General features: G+C 37.7%; 1 protein-coding gene across 6 annotated transcripts in view; it reads left to right on the top strand.

Annotated features, from left to right (window-relative positions):
* The window catches only part of RABEP1 (rabaptin, RAB GTPase binding effector protein 1), a 77,928-nt gene that overhangs the window by 39,941 nt on the left and 20,609 nt on the right, over positions 1-17,378 (top strand). For 4 of the 6 annotated variants that reach the window (XM_030537041.1, XM_030537037.1, XM_030537036.1 and 1 more), the window contains 6 exons: positions 4,347-4,466; positions 5,223-5,279; positions 9,608-9,743; positions 10,299-10,477; positions 11,451-11,576; positions 16,033-16,500. In XM_030537041.1, the coding sequence (XP_030392901.1) occupies positions 4,347-4,466; positions 5,223-5,279; positions 9,608-9,743; positions 10,299-10,477; positions 11,451-11,576; positions 16,033-16,500 (1,086 nt within the window). The remainder of the gene's footprint in view (positions 1-4,346; positions 4,467-5,222; positions 5,280-9,607; positions 9,744-10,298; positions 10,478-11,450; positions 11,577-16,032; positions 16,501-17,378) is intronic. The other 2 variants (XM_030537038.1, XM_030537040.1) reach the window with 1 other exon arrangement.

Raw genomic sequence — 17,378 nt, 5'->3', positions numbered from 1 at the left:
ACAAGGGTTCTTCGAGATGTGTCACTTTGTGTGCTCCACTTCAGGTGTCAGTGTGTCCCTGCACCGCAGATCGGAGATTTTCGGTAGCAATGCTCAGTTGGGGTCACTTGTTATAATGTGGTTAGGAAGGATAGAGTGGGTAAAAAGAGATTGTGAGGGCTTGGTACTCTACATTAAAAACACCATTACCTGTTTTAGAGTAATTAATAACTCAGAACCATAGGATTTTGAATGCATAGGGATCAATGTGCTAACTAATAAAACCCAGTAGGGCAGGGGTAGGCAACCTATGGCACGTATGCCGAAGGTGGCATGCGAGCTGATTTTTTCAATGGCACTCACACTGCCTGCGTCCTGGCCACTGGTCCAGGGTCTCTGCATTTTAATTTAATTTTAAGTGAAGCTTCTTAAACATTTTTAAAACCTTATTTACTTTACATACAATAGTTTAGTTATATATTATAGACTTATAGAAATGTCTAAAAATGTTAAAATGTATTACTGGCGCGCGAAACCTTAAATTAGAATGAATAAATGAAGACTCAGCATACCACTTCTGAAAGGTTGCCAACCTCTGCAGTAGGGGATATTGTTGAGGATCTGCTACAGACCACCAAATCAAACTGGAGGACAAGATGAGTTACTCCTTCAGAATTTGTTTCTGATATGTGGAAAGAACAATTTGTGGTGGTATGGGGGACTTCAATTTTGGAGGTATGCTTGAGGTCTCATACAGTTAATAGTAAAACATAATTAGAGTTTCTAAAAAGTATACATTTTCTAACACAAACATTGCACCAACCTGAGGTAACTCTAGTTTGGACCTCATTATGACAGATAAAGATGACTCCATCATTGGACTGTAAATTCATGGTTGCCTAGGGACCAGTGACCATGATCTGGTTCATATTTAGTGTGGCCAAACAAAGGACCATTCCAACCAAGTTCACTGGTATTAATTATATTCCATCCTTAAATTTTCTTTTTTTATTAATTGAATCCCCATATCAGCTTTGCCATTATTTTATATTAAGTGTAAAATCAGTACTAGGCCCAACGTTTCATCAATGATCTGGAAGTCAGTGTAAAATCACTGCTGGCAAAATAAATAAAGATAAAGATTGGTGGAATGATAATGAGGAGGATAGAACAGTCATACAGAACAACATGGATCACTTGGTAAACCGGACCCATTCAAATAAAATGTGTTTATACAGCCACATGCAAAGCTAATCATTAGGAACAAGGAATGTAGTCCTTACCTAGAGAGAACGGTGGACTGTATCTTGGAAAGCAGTGACTCTGGAGAGAAAGTGGATGTCATAGAAACTGAACATGGGATCCCAGGCCAATGCTGTGGTATATACCTACGTATGTGGCATTGATGAGGCCAATACTGGAATACTGCATCCAGTTCTGGTATCAATATTTTTAAAAAGATGTTCAAAAAGTTAACATGGTGCAGAAAAAAACCCACAAAACTGTTTCAAGGGCTGGAAAAAATGCCTGGTAGTGGGAGACTTAAAGAGCTCAGTCTGTTTAGGTTATTAAAATGAAGATCGAGTGATGGCTTGATTACTCTTTTGGAAAAATACTCTTTTGGCAAGAAAATACCAGGTACTAATGGGCTCTTCAGTCTAGCGGAGAAAAATATAATAAAAACCAGTGGTTGGAAGCTGAAGTGAAATTCACGTTAGAAATTAGTCCCAAATTTTTAACAAACTGCCAAGGGAAGTGGTGGATTTTCCATGTCTCCATGTCCTCCAATCAAGAATGAATCCCTTTCTGGAAGATATGCTCTAGCCAAGCACAAGTTATTTGGCTCAATAAAGAGAGCTGGGTGCAATTTAATGACCTGTTTTGTATGGAAAGTCAGACTAGATGATCTAATGGACCCTTCTGGCCTTAAACTCTATGAAGTTATACCTGCATGAGCCTTGCAGAGCATTCTTTCTTGTGGTGTCTAATAAATACTGAAGAACAGAATGCACTCCCTGAAAGCAAACTTTTTCCGCAGACTAGGTACTGTATCTTCAATAAGAATTGAGTAGGACCTTTAGCCTTCTCTAGGACACCCAGGATTAGGTTTTGCCTCAGTTTATTGTAGTTGCAGATGTGAGATTGAAAAGGAGACCTATGACCAAGCAAGTTAGACAATCCTGGAATGCACAGTTCAGTATTACAGTTTTGAACTGACCTTTGTGTACCTTACGCACACTTTAATTCTGAGCCTAAATGCTTATTTCTAACCACAGAGAAGGGAAAAACTGTAGCAAAATCAATCCCATTGAAATTTACATATCACTTTCCATCTTTCCACTTGATTGCTGCTGAACAGTCCAGTTTTGCCTCCGCTGACCTCCCTTGCACTTTTACTGAACTCAACAGGTACAGCAGTAGAGATTAAAATCATCCTTTATTTTTTGTTCAGGACTCAGCCATGAGAAATTAAAACTTGCAATGAAAGGCTGTTGGAGATGCTAGTAGTAGTTGGAAAAGAGATTGTTAGAGAAGTTATTAAAGTCCTGAAAAAATTTAGATAATCTGTCTCTTAATATAGGCTGTAGTGAGCAGCTATGGGCGTTTCAGATCCACTGAACAGTACAATTGAGAGAAATGTTCAGCAGAGCAGCTTTGGAGTTTCAACTCCAGCTCCTGGTGTATGAAGAACTTAATTGCTAGGCTGACTGTTGTGTGCAGGGAGGCATATCTACTACTCGTTGCCAGTTCCTCCTTGTAGGCAGTGAACTTACTATGCATTGTGGAGATGGTTTCTCATTCTTACAGATTTGTTTGTTTAGACAGGCAGAAGTGGCAGTGGCAAGGTGCATTAGAAATGAGCGAAACATGAAGAAATTGGAATCTTCTTTCAAAACAGAGCATGCCAAAACATTTTAAAACAGTTAGGATATTTCATTAGCTATCTTCATAATTGGAAGTTGTGTTCAAAACAAGTGTTGGTCAGCAAATTGACCAGAAAACAGGAATTTGGTCAGTGCTAGTGCTGCTTTGGCTGGTAACATCTACTGCTACATGAAATGTTCTCTTCAAAGCTTTTCTTTTGAATTCAAGTTCTTGTTTATCCTTATGCCAACCTCCTTCATCAGAAGCTAGAGGGAAAAATGAGGTTCCAGTCCTCTAATCCATAAACAGAAACCAAAAATAAATGGTGCATCTAGATTTTTTTTCCAGCTTAAACAATAGCTCTATATTGTTACTTAGGAATTTTTGAGTCTGAAGAATTCTATTGAATACTTGCTACTGATTCTGCTGGAGCAACCACCTTGTAACTTGGAAAGGCTCCAGGACAACACTTGAAAAAATGTCAGATGTTGGGATATCAAGGCCAGCTTCCAACCTACATACATCTGAATTTGAGTACTTACTGCATTGTCCTATTTTAATTTTTTTTTTTAACTTGGCTCTCCTTTTTCCTCCTCCTTCCTGCTTTCTCACAGGAGTCTTCTCATTCTCTCATTCAATTTTTTAATTTTTTTCAGCATTAACTGAAAAAAAGCCATGTTTTTGACAGCTTTGTTTTATACGATTTTGAAATGCGTAGTATGGTAACACTGAGAATTGTTTGATGCTTTATGAATAATTCTTTAAATCTAAAAGTAGCCTTCCAAAGCCCATGAAACAGTGATACAGTATTACTGTCTGTTACCTGCATCTTTTGAACTTCAAGAGTCAGTAACTAACTTTGTGTTAAGTATCAGAGGGTAGCCGTGTTAGTCTGGATCTGTAAAAGCAGCAAAGAATCCTGTGGCACCTTATAGACTAACAGACGTTTTGGAGCATGAGCTTTCGTGGGTGAATACCCACTTCCTCACATGCATCTGAGGAAGTGGGTATTCACCCACGAAAGCTCATGCTCCAAAACATCTGTTAGTCTATAAGGTGCCACAGGATTCTTTGCTGCTCTAACTTTGTGTTGCAATTGCATGATCTTTGTCCCTTTCTCTCTGTATTCTATCTAGCATAATCTTGGTGTAAAGGCTATGCTTTTTAAATACAGAATAACTCTATGTACATGTTTTAAAAGTCATGATCATTCTAGTTAGGAAAGGGAAAGATGTACTAGCTTTCTCCTGTAAAAGCAGACACATGGCCAAATCCAGTCATGGATGTACAATTCCATTGCTTTCAGCGAATGGGACAAATTTTATTTTATCCTAGAGAACACTTGGGACTAGCTAAATATATAAGTAATATAACAAGTATTATAAGCAAAAGTGTGGTTTGATTTTTAGCATATCGATTTTGTTCATTTCTCTTGTGGAAGAAGACTTTGTTTTTATTGCAAAGTAATGTGTTGCATTTAACACATTATCAACTGATTTCAGGCCCAAGAGGATGCTGAGAAGCTTCGTTCCGTCGTGATGCCTATGGAGAAAGAGATTGCAGTTTTAAAGGAAAAACTAACAGAAGGTGAAGAAAAGATAAAAGAACTGGAGGCTTCAAAGGTGAGGTGAAATTCTAACTATTTTAATCTATATCTGCAGAGAGAATGTGCATCTTGCATTATAGCAATATTATTGATACAAACAACTGATCGCAAACTTTGCGGCAGATACATCAATAAAGATGTAATGTGAAGTGGAAAATGAACAATTTAAGTGTCTGCTCTTGTCTTGCAAATAAAATATTCTAGACTGTACATATTAAGCTGTATTTCTATTTTGAGGATCTGATAACATGTCAAAAATATTCATGCTTAAAACTGAGCTCATGTAGTTAGGATGATTCAAAATATCGGTAATAAAGCTCCGTACAAGTGGATATAGTCTGTCCTCTCAAGTAATTAGGTGTCACTACATTATAGGCCATTTAAAGCCACAAAGGAAGTTTTGTAATTGGCAGTGTTTATAATCTTCTAGAACTGGGGCTTCCCCTCCAGAGGTTGATAGATTGACTTTCTTATGCTATGTATGAAACTAAGGCATTATCTGCAGAATTTTGTGACATCTTAGATTGATCTCTTAGCAGCAACTTCTAGCATTTTTTCTATAAAGCTTTACTTATCCAAAATGTTTGTTTCATCTGTTAGGCTAGAAGACATGTTTAACCCACTTTTCTTAAAAAAAAAAAAAAAAAAAAAAAAAAAATAAACCAAAAGGAATAAAGAAATGAGCACTATATTGCCACAGATTAGCTACATTTTGTCTACTATTTATGGGGAGGGGAAGGTGGCAATTGAAGCATCTGTTTTTCCATCTTAGAAATCAAATATACTGAAATTCCCAAAAGATCCAGAATATTCAGGAGCTACAAGAAAGGTAAGTAAAGTATTAGCCTGCCTTGCGAACTTACAGTATACATCCATTGAAAAGGCTAATGGATGTTCCTCACGTACAGAACAATATACATCTTTTTTTTTTTCTTGAAGAGTGGGGAAAAAGCACACCTGTCTGACTGGCAGACCATACTCATCAGTGATTTGTGTTTCTCTTCCTCATGTTCCTTACAGATTCTTTCCAGTTTGCAGGCTGCTTATCCAGAAAATTATTTTTGTTTTTTGAATAGCTTTAATTTTGTCTTGGAATAAGATTCTGCTTTTTCCCTTAGTGCCTCACTCTTGATTTGCATTGCTAGACTTAAGTCAGGGAAAACGTGAATCCATTCATCTCCCTCTTGCAAATTCTTGTTTTCCAAAGTAGTCAGGACTATCTTCATAAAGATTATGATAGTAGCATCTGGAATTATTCTTTTCATCCTGTTCTTTTACAAGTATTCAGTAGCTTCTGTCTGAACACAATTGATCATCTACGTTATTCAGGATGAGCAATTTTGGTAGCAACTTCATCAGTGTTACAGGAATTGGGTCTCTCTCTTAGTGGGATACCCACAGAATAGGTACACGAGCCTGAATTTTGTAAAACTTGTAACTGTTTTTTTTGTTTTTTTTAATGACGGGCTTCATTTTTGTAAAGTATTTCCCACCAAAAGAAGTGATAGTTGACACCATTAATGCTGTTGTTCAGCTCCATCATTTTGTCTGTCTAAAGTTCTCATATTGGATGCTCCAGTCATCCTTCTTGCACCATCAGGACGGATTGCAGTTTGTCTTGCATAGCAGGTAAGTCCTTGCCAGACATACTTCTCTGACTCTGATTCCTTGCCTCCACTTATCTGCCTCATAAATATGGTGAAGTTTTAGTTTCAATTTCAACAATTTCTATTGTTCATAAGGTACAAAGTATTATTTAGGCACTAGGTTGGCCTGAGCCTTGGCAGACGATATATAACGAGTGAGCGTTTTGTTTTGTTTTTTTGACCTGTTGAAGTTCCTCAGATCTATCTGGGAGCTCACACAACTGTTTTCCCAAATTTGTATGCTTTTCAGGCAGGAGTCAGTGAGAGCAATCTCTGTCTCCTGCTTTTCCACCCTCCCCATGTCAATCTTCCGGGGTTCGATTTCCCACCCCACAGAATGAGTAACCCTTACCAAAGTCAGTGGGAATTATTTACATCCTATTATGCAAATCTCTGGCCCCAGCATTTATGGTATATTGCAGCAGGAAGGTGATCTTGGAACTGTACTTCTGGGCATCTGTCATGACTTCCATGTCCTGTCATGATGTTACCTCGAATGTTGTGGACGATCGGGGTAAGCTCCTGGGAGCCCCTCCAGAGTTGTCTGGTAGTTTTGATTTCATGTCGTTATGTTAGGATGCTATAGTTTTCATAAGAAATCAAAGACTTATGACTGCTCAGTTCTTTGCTTGCCGTTCTTAGGTACTTTTAACATATGGTCCCATCCTTGATGTCTGCTTGCCTCACAAATCCTGATGAATTTAAACTACAATTGTAATAATTTATTATTCTAATGGTGTATATGTCATGGTACTAAGCAAACTGTATACCAGACCCGGAACCTTGCTTAACACTGTTTAATGTTAAACAGTGACTGGGTTATTTTAACACCTTTGACCCATATGTTCCACCTATATTAATACAACATGTCCTGTGAATTAGGGAAGTACAAATTTTTCCTTATTTTGTAGGTTGTTTGGAGGGGGTGGTGCGTGTGTGTGGAGGCACAGACTAAGTGACCATGAGACCCTTCTCATATGCCACAGCAGAGAACATTAGTCTGACCCAATATGGCCATTCTTAAGGTCCATCTAACCCAGTATCCTGTCTTCTGACAGTGGCCAATACCAGGTGCCCCAGAGGGAATGAACAGAACAGGTAATCAAGTGATCCATCCCCTGTCGCCCATTCTCAGCTTCTGGCAAACAGAGGTTAGGGATAGCATCCCTGCCCATCCTGGCTAATAGCCGTTGATGGACCTATCCTCCATGAATTTATCAAGTTGTTTTTTGAACCCTGTTATAGTCTTGGCCTTCACAATATCCTCTGGCAAGGAGTTCCACAGGTTGACTGTGTGTTGTGTGGAAAACTAGTTCCTTTTGTTTGTTTAATAAGCAGCAGGTTTACGTTTTATTTGATGACTCTAGTTCTTGTGTTATGAGGAGTAAATAACACTTCCTTATTTATACTTTCTCCACACCAGTTTTATAAACTTCTATCGTATCGTCCCTTAGTCATCTCTTTTTTGAGCCAAAAAGTCCCAGTCTTATTAATCACTCGTCATATGGAAGATGTTCCATACCCCTAATAGTTTCTGTTGCCCTTTTCTGAACCTTTTCCAATTCAATACATCTTTTTTGAGATGGGATGACCACATCTGCACGCAGTATTCAAGATGTGGGTGTACCATGGATTTATATAGAGGCAATATGATATTTTCTGTCTTATCTATCCCTTTCTTAATGAATCTCAACATTCTGTTCACTTTTATGACTGCTGCTGCACGTTGCATGGATGTTTTCAGAGAACTATCCACAATGATGCCAAGATCTTACTTGAGTGGTAACTGTTGTCAGATGCTACCGGTGTGGTGCTCTGCTCTCTTCAATGTTGATATCATTCGGCTGCATGTGTGTGTGTTCCCTCTTTGTGCTGTCCCAGCTCTGCACAGATAGCTGACACAACAGATCTTGAGAGAACCCCCAATGACCACAGAGTCTAGTAAGGCACGAAGGCACGTCAGCCAGGTTTATTGTCAAACGAAGCACAATGATAGTTCCCTCTAGATTTTTACTCTAATACAGGGCATACTACTAATATGTGCCCCCTGGCAACGGACTCAGCTCAGTCAGTGGCAGGACTTTCCACTGCCCCCTCGGCTGGACAAAGACACCACCCCAGGGATGCATTCTTATACACAGGTACAAACAAGCTACACATCAGTCCTGATGTATAAGGTGCAACCCCTCTATGTAGCAAGGTACCGCCTCACCTTGTACATGTTGGTTTGACTAAAACAACTCTATCTATCATATTACCCTTTTGCCCCTGTCATTGGGATGGGTTAGTCTGTTCCTTGTTATCTGTGTGGAGTGTACAAGTATGCAAATGTTCTGATATCTGGTGTCCAGTACCTTTTAGCTATGTCTCTTTCTGCAGCATCAGCCCTTTCCTTGCCAGCTTCTGTGAGCAGGGCCTGCCTCTGGCTCACAGCTTGACTTTGCTTTATGTTAGCAAAGTCTTGACCATTACTTTAGTTTTTGTGAGGAACCTGGTCAAAGGCTTTCTGAAAATCCAAGTACACTGTAGTCACTGAATTCCCCCTTGTCCACATGCTTGTTGACCCCCTCAAAGAATTCTAGTAGATTGGTGAGGCATGATTTCCCTTTACAAAAAACATGTTGACTCTTCTCCAACAAATTATGTTCATCTATCTATGTGTCTGACCATTTTATTCTTTACTAGAGAACCTTTTAGTCATTATTATTTTTATTTCAAAATACGTTCGGAGAACTTGTCCCCTTTTGAATTTCAGCTGTTCTGGGAGAGTTATTGCCAGATGGTAACTCTGCCACTATGGCTGCAGCTATGGACAGGGCGTGGCTTTGGGACCAAATGCAAACGGCAGGATTGTGAAAGGTGGCCGCCAGCTGCCCTTTCTGTGTAACTGCAGGATTTTGCCATTGTACTCAATTTCTATTGTCTATATGTAGCAAATAAGAACAAGCTTTATAATATGGCTGCATATATTTCTTATTATAGCATTTATATATACTTATATGCACATGTAGCCTTCTGGCTCTAGGCACGCTGCCAATATGCCCTTAGCATTATGAATGTAAATGCAGCATGAGATGTTCCAGGTCAGTTTAATATGTTCCTACTCCTGTCTGCCAAAACAGTGTTATTGGCAAGCATTTCAACTGTTAATGATCTGCTTGCTTTTGCTATTTACAAGGACCTAATACATGATTTTAGTAGGGATACTCTGGAGTCACTATAGTCATGTAAATACTCAAAGATGCCATCGTGGTTCAGTGCTACCCGCCAAATCTTTAACTATATACTTATGTACTCTGAACATAAATGAGGAACTAGTTTACATAATGATCTAAATATGTATTGTCCTGGCACAATAGATTGTCAGTTATTTGTTATTCCTATAAATAAAGTTGAGCTCATCAACTACACATAATCACAACAGTCAGTACAGTAATATATAACAAAAATGAAATCTGTATAATTGTAACCCTACACTTTTATGCCCCCTCACTTCACCTACCTTCCTCAGGTTAAAGAACTGAACCATTACCTGGAAGCTGAGAAGTCATGTCGGACAGATTTAGAGATGTATGTGGCTGTTCTGAATACTCAGAAATCAGTCTTGCAAGAAGATGCTGAGAAATTACGGAAGGAACTTCATGAAGGTAACTACATAACAGCAGTCAGTCTGACTTCTGCCTACGTTAAAGATTTGGAAAAGAATGTAGACAAAGCATTTTCTCTTGGTTTCTTATCTTGACTTACTGACCAAATATTTTAAACACTAAGGGACTTGAAGTTTCTACCCAACAAATGATTCTAGTACTGTTCCATATATTTGCAGTGGGTGATCAACTTATTTTCACCAAAGAACTTGTACTAGGCTCTGATGGTATCACAGCCTTTTTCTGGTATCCCTGGGTAGAATTATTAGTAATAGTAATATGAGACAACAGATTGCATTCGTAATTTTGCTCATGATAAATTCCTATCATTCTTCAGCTTCTGGGCATTGAAATAATGTGTCCTAATTAAGAATATTATTGTTAGTAACTCATGCCTCTAACCCTAATATGTTTAAATTATTAAACTTAGATTAATTTTATTTTCTGCATAGAGTCCTAAGAGTTACTTTAATTCATAAGACTGTCTGGAGAAAAGTAAAATGATCAACCATTACAATCCAATTAAGGATAACACTTTTTTTGCTTCCTGAATAGTCTGCCATCTGTTAGACCAAGAGCGACAACAGCATAACCAACTGAAACATACGTGGCAGAGGGCCAATGACCAGTTCTTGGAGTCTCAGCGTTTGTTGATGAGGGATATGCAACGTATGGAAATCGTTCTGACCTCTGAACAGCTCCGACAAGTTGAAGAACTGAAGAAGAAGGATCAGGTTTCTTGTGTCTTCACTTTATTTATAGTGTGATATTGTTGAGTTAATATGGTATAATAGTTATTAAATGTACAATCTGTGGACAGGAGAACACGTCATTTTGGCTCTTAATTTAGGCTATACTTCGTGAAATGAATTAGTTACTCCTTCTAAGAAATTATTAAAAGGTTCTGTCTAAGTTTCTGAAAAACTGATAGATAAATACTGGCATACCAGTATACAGGTGTAGTTGTGTGGCAGTGCTGCCAAGTTCATTACATGGAAATGTAAGAGTGGCTAGAGATTAAGCTTGGAAGTCACCTCCAGTGTCCGAGGACTGGGTCAAGGAAATTGGAATGGCAAGTTTTGACTGCCTTGTATTTTTTCTAAACAGTGATTGGCCCCTGAATAAATTAAAAGGACTTTGTTGCAAGTGCTACTCGAAAGAAAGGTTAAATTTTCTTCTGAGGATTTTCTGTGTGCTTCAAGATCACAATTTTTTAAAAAAATGTCCTTGATGTTTGTCATCTTGTATGGTTTCTTTGCATTTTTCAATGTGCCTAAGGCAGTTAATTTCATCTAGTTTTTGTTCTGATTTCCATGCTTTTGTTAATGGAGTTGGGACCATTCAGTGTGTACAGGCATGTCGCTAGCAAGTTCCATAGGATAACCAGCTTAAACGGTTCTGGATTTTTACCTGTTGCATGGTACTTGACATAAGAAGGGAAGTAAGCAAGCAATTCCTTTTGGAACAAAGCTCACTATGGATCCATGAATCAGCCACCAGGTATATCTTGCCACACTGAGCTAAAGTAGCTTTCTCTTGTAAAAATGATACTTGTTTTTCTCCCATCAGTATCCCTCCCAGTTACCTTCCCTCTGCAGTTTGATTTATTAGGGGAGTTCATGTGATGACCACCAAGTTCAAATTCCTGTGGAATAAGCCAGAAATGAATTCTGTTTAAATGCTTTTTTGTTTACAACTTGCTTCTAGGAAGACGATGAACAGCAGCGACTTAACAAAGGGAAGAAACAGAAACAACAAGATCCAGATGATGAAACAAAAGTAGTATGCTCTCTAACCCATGAAGTATCCCTTATGCCGTTCCTTAATGAAGAGGTAAAACAAATCAGTAGTTCAAAACAACTTTGTACAGTATGCATTTCCCAAGGTGTTCAGTAAGCACCCTTGATAAGTATGTGTTTGGTTATCCTCTGCTGGTTATAATTCCTACTAAATGATGACTATATTTGAATAGCATTTGTTTGAATAAATACTGAACTACAACTCTTCCAATGGATAAGCTTTTTAGAATGATAACTTTTTGTATTTTCAGTATAACAGAGCTGTATTACATTTTTAAAATTAGAAAGTGTGCATCAGAACCTGTACTTTTGACCAACCTCTGCCTAAGGCCTCCTGCATTTAAAACCCAGCAAAATTATGACATGTGAGATTTTCCTCTCTCTGCCATGCTAACTGGTACCTGGTGAATTTTATGCTAATTTTGTATCAATCAAATTTGTCTTTGGCCACAAACTAATCATTGGGACAGATCTTCAGCTGGTGTAAAATGTCATGGCTCTATTAACTTCAGTTGAGCTACAACAGTTTTCCCAAGTTGAGGATCTGTTCCCGTGTGTTTAGCAGCCAAAGGGAAGCTGCTCTATCCAATCCAGAAGCTAGGACTCTGCACTGAAGTTTCGTTGCGTCTTTTCAAGCTGGGTATCCCAGTATTAAGTAGCCCCTGTTAGAACTGCCAAAGAAGAGAGAGACCATTGACAACAATCAGTTCTTTTGGTGTATACTGTGTAAATTATACTATTGCTGTGTATTTTGTGTAGAGTGAAATTATAATATTTGAAATTGCCTCAACTGTTCATTTGTGAAAAGCAAGTAAAACTGAATACACACCCTGAAATTTAGAAACAATATGAAACTTGACTAGTTGAAATGCATTTTTTCTTTAAGCGTTTCTTTAGTCTCTCTCTAATGAGTCTCTGACCATTCATTTTTTGGATGTGCAGCTCAGTAGGGACACATTTTTGTTTAAAAAAACCTTTGTTCCATGCTGTAAAAGCTTAAATGTAAGCCCTAAAAAATGGATTTGGGACTTTGCATGGCCTTGCACATGGTTTCAGAGAAAGTAGGCCAGAGAATTTTGAGAGAGAGAGAGAGAGAATTAGTTTAATATACCTTTGCAGTGTTTAACAATCTGCTGATTTGATAACCATATACAAAATGTAAAATACACATCCCAGACTAGTCTAAAATGCAGACAGATGTTCCAGACGTTTCTGCCATGCAAAACACCCAGGGCTGTCATAATGAAGTCTCAAAATCATCTTTCTTTTTCAAATTGTCAGTAGTATTTGATAATTTGCATTTTTTTACATCACAGAAGTATTGCTATACACCAGCAATGCAGTAGCCTTTTTTGCTGTTAACAAACTTGTTTTTAAAATAATTAAAAATAAACATATATAAAAATGTACTTCGAAGAATTGACTTTAAACTACAGAATTATCAAATTCACTTCGCCTTAAACCAAATTGTTTTAAACACTGTAATGCACACATGGTTTGAGATCATTACTGTTCTCAGATTACTTGCAAGGCCTAGGTTTGATGTGATGAGATAAGGATAAAAAAAATTAAATTTGAATTTCCTTGTATTGGTCTGTCTAAAATTGAATGCGGGTCCTTAATCTGCTGTCCCCCTTGTGTGCTGGCTTGAATGCGTTTCTCTATTGGATGCTACAACGCATGGGTTCTAGAAGACTGTTTAGTAAGAGAAAGTGTCAGTGATTTTTTTTTTCAGTTTCTTCAAGTGGTGTAATGATTCCTTGGAAATTTGGTTGAGAAATCAACTATAACCTAATCATTGAGACTTAGCTTTATCCTACATCTTCCAATAAGAGTGCTAGCTTTCACAGTCTTTGTTTTATAGACTGTATGGCAGGCAATCAGCATTTGTGTGCCCCAATAAAGAATCTGGGAACCAGTGAAAAGAACATTCAGTCTATGAAAACTTAATTTTAATTTAATTCCCTGGGATACAGTATTTGCTACTGTTTGTTTGTTTGTTTGTTTGTTTTTAAACAGCTACATTTATTTAGCATTAGCAATCATGCCTGCTGGAATATCTTAAATATTTTATGCTCTGAGTAGAGAGTATGGCTTGCTTGGATATACACAGAAGGTAATGACTCCTACAAATCAGTCATGTAATTCACACAATTTGATATACTTCAGCTGTAAGCTCTCTTCTATAGAACATTTTAATAGTCTTTACAAGTCATGGATCATTTGTGTGTGTGTGTGCACAAACTGTAGCATCAGTCTAGTTACCTCCTCTATCTTTCTAAAATGACATGTGACCTACACATAATTCCACCTCTTGGTTACAGTGCAAACTATTTAGGCATGCTTTTGAGGCATGTCATCCTCCATCCATTTTAAGCATGTGTTGTGTTGCATTTCCTACAAAATGTAACATATAAAAAAGGAAGCTGCTATTTTTCAGGAAGTCTTAGACAAGCTTTAAATAATGAATCAATACATGGAAAAAAAGGCAGAATTAGACATTTTTTTAAATGTGTGAAATGTAAAATTATATCAAAGGTTTTCTGTCTTACGAGGGTCCTTGCAGAAAAAAAACTAAGGGTAAACAATAACTTTTATTAGTCAGTTTAAAGTGTTTTAGCTTTACTCCCTTGGATGATTATTCAAAATGGAATTTTTTAAAAACATTTAAAAAGAAAGATATTCTTAAACATCAATCGGTAAAACAAACCTTTGTCTGTTAGAAGTTCTCCAAAAACTTGCATATAGGGATGCAGTTTACTGTCAAACAGACTTTTTTCTCTTGAGCTTGTACAGCTACTGAAGAAAATGACTAGGAAAAAAACAGATGGAGCACAAGTCATTGATCAGAATTTGAGCCTTATCCAAGAGTGCTTTTTAGAGATTCTTTGTTTTAATGATATATACCATGTTGCATTACAACTTTAAGAATACTACTGATTAATTTTGTGTTTAAAAATGTGGTGACAAAATGTTTTCCTCTAATAGTTGGTAATAACATTACGCTGATTTACATCCTGACCACTCCTGCCTAGTTTTATGTTAATGGCATGAGCAGAATACTTCACACCTAACAACACATGGACTGGAATCACTACAACATAATTCAGGCTATGGCATATTTTGTTCCGTAATAGTAGTGCCTACTATGCCCATTTTATTTAAGAAGCTGTTTAGTTTCCATCAATAACTTCATTTCAAATTTGCATTAGAGCTAAAGCTTGCATGTTACAAATTCTATTCAGATATAAATTCCTTTAATCAGAATTTGAATTAAATGACAGTGGTTAGTTCTACTTATTTACACAGTGCCTTATATTCACTTCTTCAAAATAGGACAGAATGAGTGTCACTCCATGGACAATTCTGAAAAATTACTGTTCTTTATCTGCACACGTGTACCTTTTGCCTTAAGGGTTACTAAATAAAAACCCAATTTAGATAGTACACTTTATACTGAACCCTGAATACTACCAAATGTCAGACTTTTACAGACTGTTAGAAGGAACAGGTTCCTCCATTTAGACAGCCCACCTGGCAATCCTAGAAAGAACTATTTCTGGAACAGACACCAAGAACACCTAGAAGAATTTAGACTGAATGATGATAAAAATAGTAAGACTCTGATTTTTCTATGCTATTTGCTTTACATCTCTAAATTAAAGCAGAAATCATCAAAATGTTGGAAAACATTTTTGAAAACAGGATTGTAATTCTAGGTTTTGTGATTAAGAGAATACATACACAGACTCCCAACTCTAAGGAGTAGATCAGAGAATAAAGCTAACGTGGCTTGTAGAGATTTTGGAATCATCAGTGCATGCACACATTTAATTCCACCCTTATTCAGTTTTGCAGTTTATTTTATGCATGCATATATTTATATATGTTGCAGTAGTTTAAGAAGAGAAGCATATTCTTTAATTAAAATCTCACAAAAATATTGAGCAAGGAGGACAAAGGGATATTTTGTATACGACCACTTTTTACAAGCAAAGGAAAAAAATCATACACCTGTTGTTATTATACAGTTGACTTTAGTTGATGATCTTTTCACAATAATTGTTTTAAATGTTAGTGGTGTTGATATCAAACCCAGTTTTGCTCTAGAAAAGGAGATATTTGTGCTAGCTGGCAGTGGAATTTTGCTTTCATTAATAAGCAGAATTTTGTAAATAATCAATATGGTAGTATGTTGTGTAGCTTGTTCTTCACTGCTAAGGGAGCTGGCAGAGAAGTGCACTTCCTAGGAAAGTGGAGCTTTGTTAGCAGAACAACGTTGGGAAAACTCTGTAGCTACGTGTACCATTTTGGTTCTGAATCTTTAGTCTTCACTCTTAATTTCAGCTGTCACAAATGTTCTCACCAAAGCTAATTTAAATCAGTAGCTATCATGTTGGATGTTTGGCACCCAGTATTAGATTTGTTTCGCCGTTACTTCCAGTGCAAAGACAGGAATTTGGCTTACCTTCTCTTTTTTTCAATTTTAGGTACATTTAAATAGCTCTCATGGATCAGTCCATTCATTAGACACAGACTTGTTGTTATCTTCTGGTGAATCTTTCAATAAATCAGACAATGATCTGTTTAAAGATGGACTTCGGAGAACACAGTCTACAGACAGCCTGGGGACATCGGGATCTTTACAGTCCAAAACTTTAGGATACAACCACAAAGCAAAGTCTGCTGGGAATCTGGATGAATCTGATTTTGGACCACTAGTTGGAGCAGATTCAGTGTCTGAGAACTTTGATACTGCCTCCCTTGGGTCTCTGCAAATGCCAAGTGGATTCATGTTAACCAAAGATCAGGAAAAAGCAATCAAAGCAATGACACCAGAACAAGAAGAGACTGCTTCCCTTCTCTCCAGCGTTACACAGGTTGTAGAGAGTGCTTATGTGTCTCCTAGTGGTTACCGCTTAGTTAGTGAGACAGAATGGAATCTGCTTCAGAAGGAGGTAAGTAGCCTGTCTTTTGTCTTCCCTTCTTTGTACAGCTTCTGTGTTCAGTGCTTCTGAATTGCTCTGGAGCCTTAGTAATTCAGCAGCTACAAAGGGACTGGAGAAGGAAATTGACTAGCTTCATGTGATCCTGGTTAGTTTCCATTTGAAGAGAGTTCTGTGCATCAGAGGTGCTTGATGTAAATGGAGACTCCCCTGAGTAGGAACAGTCAGAATCCACTTTTTTTTTTCATGAAACCCTGAAGTGTATTACACTTGGAATTGCTGCAGAGGGGATCTGATTTAGGAATCTGACTGTTGCTTCAAAGGTGGTTTTGACCCTGCAGTAAGGAAAAAGATATAGAGAAAAAATGAGAAATGAAAAGGAGAGAAGAAAATATAAAGCAACTGTGAGATGTGGGAGAGGGGAGAGCCAAATGTGGTGCAAGACAGAATGAAGAAGTCTAACAGGAAACAGTGGTGGGCCTAACACTGATCCATTTATCCATCAAGGGTTATGCAGGAAACAAAGTTTAGAGGTGAGTGACCAAAATCGTTGTAGCCAGTTAGGCAACAATATAATCAACTTCAGACATTTTTCAGGGACTTGCTCCTGTAAGGAACAGATTTCCCTGGACCCCATGCAGCAGATTGGAAATGGATACATTACAGTTCTAGTTAGTGTCACTGTGAGCTGACCAAGGCAAGTCCCACTTTGGGGAGTTTTATCTGTCAGTTCCTTTAATAACTGTATATGGTGACAAATTTAAAGCCCAGGCTCGTTCTCCCGTCGAGGAATACAGTTGTGCTCAACAGCTATGCCCACCATCTCCACAGAGACTAAACGTAAAAGAAGGGGGAGCGAAGAAGAAACTCTAAAATGGAGGAAATGGGAG

This window comes from Gopherus evgoodei, chromosome 17, assembly GCF_007399415.2.
Source record: "Gopherus evgoodei ecotype Sinaloan lineage chromosome 17, rGopEvg1_v1.p, whole genome shotgun sequence".
Lineage (NCBI taxonomy): Eukaryota > Metazoa > Chordata > Testudines > Testudinidae > Gopherus > Gopherus evgoodei.
Note: the sequence above shows the minus strand (reverse complement) of the source record. Positions and strands in the feature narration are given on the sequence as shown.